At 26.5% G+C, this 6453-nt stretch overlaps 1 protein-coding gene across 1 annotated transcript; it reads right to left on the bottom strand.

Annotated features, from left to right (window-relative positions):
* Nucleotides 1-320: 320 nt before the first annotated feature.
* Nucleotides 321-3274, bottom strand: LOC112755386 (uncharacterized). Its single transcript, XM_025803445.3, has 2 exons — nucleotides 3068-3274; nucleotides 321-1294 (listed from the first exon to the last, which is right to left on the bottom strand). Exons 1-2 carry the CDS (start codon nucleotides 3171-3173, stop codon nucleotides 453-455), a joined length of 948 nt encoding a protein of 315 aa, XP_025659230.1. The 5' UTR covers nucleotides 3174-3274; the 3' UTR covers nucleotides 321-452.
* Nucleotides 3275-6453: the final 3179 nt, after the last annotated feature.

Raw genomic sequence — 6453 nt, 5'->3', positions numbered from 1 at the left:
ATATAAATACAGTACACATTAAAAACAAATTAAATCACATATATAATTATACACAAATACATTAATAGCTAATTTTAGTAGTTGATTTTGGTATATGAATAGTATTTTTAATTTTCAATTATCATATTTAATTATACTAAATTACTCATGTTTATTTTTGCAAAAATATTATTTGTACACTAAAATCAGTCAGCAACGTATTTATATATAAATATATGTATGATTTAATTTATTTTCCATATATATTTTTGTTAAGAGTACACATAACATAGGTATTATTTTTTGACGCTGCTCTTAATTCATTAGTCAATCAATTCATATGGCAGAAAGCTGAAGTTGATTATGAAGTTAATATATGTACATGCTTGTTCATGAATCATCATGATCATTATGATTAGCCCTTATTACAAGAAAGAACGTAAGCATAATAATAATAATGAATAATGCTTAGGCTACTTTCTAAGAAGTGAGAAGCTGCGAAACTTGAAGGATGCATAAACACCAAGTGCCACCACCACAACTGCTGCACTCATATATATCACCCTTCGCTTATCTTCTTCCTCCAACCGCTTCACAAATCCTGTTACCATCCCCTTCAACCCTCCCACTACTGCTGCTGATTCAGATTTAATCCTCTCATCATTAATAGAGCACACTTTCTCTTCGCTTCTTTCCTTTTCTTCTTCCGCAGTCTTCTTAACGTCTTCTTCGCTTTCTTCCTTTCCTTCTCTTTCAAGATTTCCATCTCCACCCGCAGCAGTTTCTTGGGAAACCGCGTCCGCCGGTTTCTTATCATCATCAACACTATCATCGAATTTGTTTTGTTCCGTTGATGACTTAGGTTCTTCGTGATCATGATCTGAAATTCCTCTTTTATCCTCTTCAACTTCTGCCTCCGCAGCAACATTTTCTTGCTGCGGGGGAGGTCCGTCCTGTTCGTCATTATTTTTGCCTGCTTCTGCTTCAGTTGATGCTTTCGGTTCCTCCTTTTCAGTTGTGGCTTGTTGTTCGGTATCATCTTCGCCTGGTTTTGCTTCCGGCGATGTCTTCGGTTCTTCTTCGATTTCAGTTGTTTGTGGAACAGGATCCGAAGGAACCTTCTTCGGCATTTTTATGCTAACAATTGAGCCATCCAAAATCTTCCCTGTGATGCTGTTAATATCACAAGTTGGTGGAACTTGATGCACTATATTGAAACGCTTGATTTTATTGTTTTCAAGTGGTTGTTCACCGAAAACCCTTACTCTTGAATAATCGAATTCCACTTTTGCACCATAACGCTGTCGTTCAAATCCTGCATACTTCAACACATCAGCATATCCATGCATACAGTTATGTAAATATAAAGTATAAATTATTGTTAGTGAAATATGATAATATTTATTGGTTTTATATATGGGAAGTTCTATGGTGGCATTGGTTTTGATGGCTAAAGGTAGCATAAGTTTGACTAACAAATAAAATATTAACATATGATAAAAAAAATAAATCTAAAACTAAAATGATTCTCTCTTTCTTATAATTTCTTATCATTATTTTTATCAAAATAATTTCTTATAATTTTTTTGTAATTATAAAAATAATTTAAAAAATATTAAAATAATTTTTTAATTATATTTTTATTTATTATTTTATTATTATTTTTATTTTTAAAAAATAATTTCTTATAATTATTTTTACTAAAATAATTTTTTATAATTATTTTTTATTTTTTAATTATTTTTATTATTATTTTTTATCAAAATAAATTTTTTTATAATTATTTTTTTTGTAATTTTGGAAAACTAAAACCGAAATAATATTTTTTCTCTTATCATTTTGGTGTTAGTTTTTCGAAATTACAAAAAAATAATTATAAAAATTATTTTTTAGAAATAAAAATGATTAAAAAAATAATTTTTTAGAAATTACTAAAAATAATAATAATAAAAATTACTTAAAAACTAAAAATAATTATAAAAAATTATTTTAGTAAAAATAATTATAAAAATTATTTTTCAAAAAAAATAATAATAATAATAATAAAATAATTATAAATATAATTATAAAATTTTTTTGGTGTTATATTTTTGAAATTATTTTTTATAATTATAAAAATAATTATAAAAAATTATTTTGATAAAAATAATCATAAAGAATTACAAGAGAGAGAATCATTTTTATTATAGATTTAATTTTCTTGCTATATGTCAATATTTTACTTGTTGGTCAAACTTATGCCATCCTTAGCCACCAAAACCAATGCCACCATAGAACTTCCCTTTATATATATATATTTATCAACTATGTACGTTAAACATATATAGATTAAAATATAAAATATAAAATATAAATTAAAAATAAATTATATAATTATATACAAATATATAATAACATGCTATGGTATATATAGATAGAATCAAATCAAGCTTATATTAAATCTTATATACTATATTATATCAAAATATTGAGTGAATAAATATTTAACTAAATTTTTTTTATATAATATATTTTAAAATATATATTTAGTTGATTTTTATGTATATAGGAACCTATAATAAACGATTTTAGATTTACATTAAATTTTTTAAATATAATAAATTTATAAGAATTAAGCTCTTAAATTAATAAATAATTTTTTTAAAAAATTAAATTAACAAAAAGTTATTCAATGGTATCTATATAATGATATATTGAAAAAAAAATCAATCAACAAATACTATAATATATTAAAAATGTCTTGAAGGGAAATATAATTTTTTAATAATAAATATTAAACATAAAATAAATTAACCAAAGCAATATTGGAGTGAAAAAAAAGTTTTAATTTTTTTATCTATGAATCCTTACATGCAATCATTTTCATGTTAATTAATAGTTAGAAATCGTTAAATAATTTAACATGTTTAATTATATTATTATCTAATTATTCTCAACTATTAATTGCAAGTGAGTTTCTATCTTTGTTATGAGTTAAAATAATTAGAAGTTTATGGAAACTCCGAAAATGATAAAACATAAGAGAAAAACAAGAACATGAAATTAATTCATTCGATCTAAAAATATGAATAAACCAAAGACGACAAACCCGTAGGAATATGAACAAGAAGAATGAATGCTTCTCGCTCCTCTTTAAGTTCTTGTTTTGGCTTCAAATCTTCGTAGATTGCGGTAGACATCGGTTGCTGCTCCATCTTTTGATATATGATGATATCTTACCTTTAATTTTGAATTATAACAAACTAGGCCAAATTAAATGTTAAATGATGTATATACGATGGGAATAATTAGACTTGTTCATTTTGGTGTACTTATATAGTGAACAGTTAAAGAGAACCGAATTTGATGTTTTAGGTTTTCTTAAAAATGAAGCCATTCCTTTTTGGCTACTTTAGTATTCCAACGCGATTAAACTTGTTGATGAGTTTCAATTCTCTTTTCCCTTAGTCATATGTGAGGTATAACTTGTCTAATAAAAACTACTTTATTTGCCTCATACGCCAATCGTTCTCTGTACATGTCTTTTGGTTACGTTTCCATAACTATACGTACGTTTAATTTGTGCATTCAAGGAGAAAATTGGACTTCTATTATTCTTATTTACTTGATATAATTTGTGGCAAAAATTTATAGCGAAAACTCATGTCAATTATTTACATGTGAAGTTATAGTAAAAAATTATTATTAAATAATTTAATATGTTTAATTAAATTATTATTCAATAATTTTTAATTATCAAATACAAAGATAAATGTACGTGAGACTCAAAATTTATTCATTATGTATTATACTTGATTACTTGTACACAGTTTCCATTGGCTCATTTCTGTTTCGATCCTTCTAATATTTCTATAGGAGCATATGCATATCAGGGTGTTGGTTTATTCTCTTAGATACTTGTTTGAATCTCCTAGACAGAGACAAATATAGAAGCATGGACACGGATATATTGGATACAGAAATATTTGAGAAATATATGTGTCATTTTTATATTTATTTTTTATTTTTTAAGTACTTAAAATAAAAATTTAAAAATACAAAAAAATCTTTTAATATAGAAAAAGATTTTCGAGAGTTAACAAATATTATTGGACTAGCGGATCAGATGGTGTTGGGTCAAAAGCAACGGGTTGTGTGAGGAAAGATTTGAACCTGAACACGAGCTTATCGAGTCGAGGGATCGTTTGGATAGTCAGCGAATTAGCGGGTGGAGCCACCTGCAAAAACACTCCGATGTTAAAGACAGTATCCATATAATGAGACGGTTAATTAGAGTAAAAATGATGTACCTCTAGAAATGGATAGATTTCTCCCCATTTATACCTGGTACTCAGGTGGATCCTCTAACTTGAATTCATTCGTCTGGAAGCTTCTGTCAACTGTCCAGGTCTTCGTTGAGAGGGGAAGTGATGCGCAGATCACTGCGTGCACAGGTCGAGGACTCGACGGGTCATTAGTCCGCAAAATAGACTTCCAACACTTGTTGGACTGCGCCGGAACGCTTTTATACCTCAAAAATAAAGATATATGGTTACCTTCACAAAAAAAAAAAAGATATATATATGGTTACAAAATCTCAAAAAAGCATTTAAAACTATTGGCTGTCTTTTGATTTTAAAATATGAGTGTGTTGATTAAGGTAGACTATTTGAAAAAAAAAATTCGAAAATTACAAAATAATTTTTTATTTATGCTAAAAATACGGTAATAAATGATATATGAAAAATACTAAGGGTATCAAAATTATTATTTTTGGCTATTATTTAGCCATCAACTCAAATTTTTTTAGTCTAATTTTTTTAGTATAGTAATTCAACAACATACTTTATCGCATACTTTTAAATATTGATGACTAATTAATGAAAAAAATAATAAATTTTGATAATCCTCTAATATTTTTTATGATATATACTTAAAAATTTAAAAAATCAAGCACACAGTGAAAGAAAGAATAGTTTCCAACGTCATTATGACACTCTCTAACTATATATACAAGTGAATGGATCCTAAAAACATCAAAATACTACTTGATATTTTTTCCAAAAAATTCATTCTTAGTTTCCTTATTTTTTTTTTGTATATCCTTCTATACATTTTAGGAGATGTTGTACTGTGTAACACATCACTCTTAGCTTGTTTAGATGGTGATGAAGATTTTCGAAAGAGGACTAGGCGTTGTGGAAAAAAAAAATGGTTTGTTTGTATAATGGAATTGATCCTGGCAGGATGTTATCTTCTCAGAACTTGCCTTGGCATGATACATGGTAGGAAATTTAAGGATCACTCATTCTATTCATAACGAATTGTGGGTTATGGAGATGTGCTAGAGTGGGTGGAATTTCTTGTACAGGAAGGTACTTTTTGAAAGAGAATTATCTTACCTCAATTGATTACATGGGCTTTGCAACTGATTCGATTGAATAAGAGATTAGAGTCTTATGGAATTTAATGTGTATTTTATTTAATAATAAATTTAGTGTACACATAACATATAGTTTAAGTGATAATTACTAATATAAGTGCATTTATTAATGACAATATTAAAGATAAATGAGCACACAACTTATATAAGGATCATATGGAGTGAATCATAGATATGCATATATATGTATATATATGGATAATTTTATTCGAATAATATTAGAGAAATAATAATATAAGATTATTTTATTTAATATAATATTTAAAATTATATATATTAATATTATGTATTTATTTCAGCAGCAATTAATACATGCAAATAAAAGTAAAAAAAATGATTATTTTTTGTTTTCAAATTATGTCACCAAATATTTTGTTTTAATTTAGATCGATTTATTAAAAATGTTCTTTTTTTAAAAAAGAAAGTACATGATAACACACTTTTGCCCCAAACGGGCATAGTACTTGGTACTTAATTATTACTTTAGTTGTAACTCTAACCATTATTTAAATACCGGAAATGTCCCTATTAAATATAATTTCCTCCCACTAAAAACACTTCTTCTCTTATCATTGCCAAACAGTGCTAGATAGTTTATTATTATCGATTATTATTTTTCATTTTATTGTCGGCCCAAATATGATAAAAAGATGGTTATGAAGAATGAACAAAGCAAATCGTGGCACATATATATATATATGTTATCGTCATCTTGTTATTCAATAATTAATCATTGCAAAAAAGAACCATTATTTCACTACTCTTGTTACAGAATAATGATATGAATTGTTTAACTACGACTTTTCAGTAATCTTCAAGCCTAAACAAGAAACAATAATGGTGAAAACCCCCTTTATTTCTTTTTCTCCTAACAGCAATGACTTTTAGCTTAAATGTTTATTACACACGCCATATCCATCTTCATCTACAGTTTCTCCTTGTTTTTAACTGCACAACTACCTCTCTCCTTCCTCTTCTCCTTCTAAATTTATGAGTTTGATTTTGAAAGATTTTTAAAAGAGAAAATAGCAGATAATTAAATTTCAATTCTC

The sequence above is a fragment of the Arachis hypogaea genome, chromosome 16 (genome assembly GCF_003086295.3).
Source record: "Arachis hypogaea cultivar Tifrunner chromosome 16, arahy.Tifrunner.gnm2.J5K5, whole genome shotgun sequence".
Lineage (NCBI taxonomy): Eukaryota > Viridiplantae > Streptophyta > Magnoliopsida > Fabales > Fabaceae > Arachis > Arachis hypogaea.
This window is presented reverse-complemented; position numbering and strand designations above follow the sequence as displayed.

Coding starts and splice junctions, on each gene's coding strand:
- LOC112755386 (XM_025803445.3), bottom strand. CDS start 3,173: ATGGAGCAGCAACCGATGTCTACCGCAATCTACGAAGATTTGAAGCCA. Junction 1,295..3,067: donor TCTTGTTCATATTCCTACGG/GTTTGTCGTCTT, acceptor TGAAGTATGCAG/GATTTGAACGACAGCGTTAT.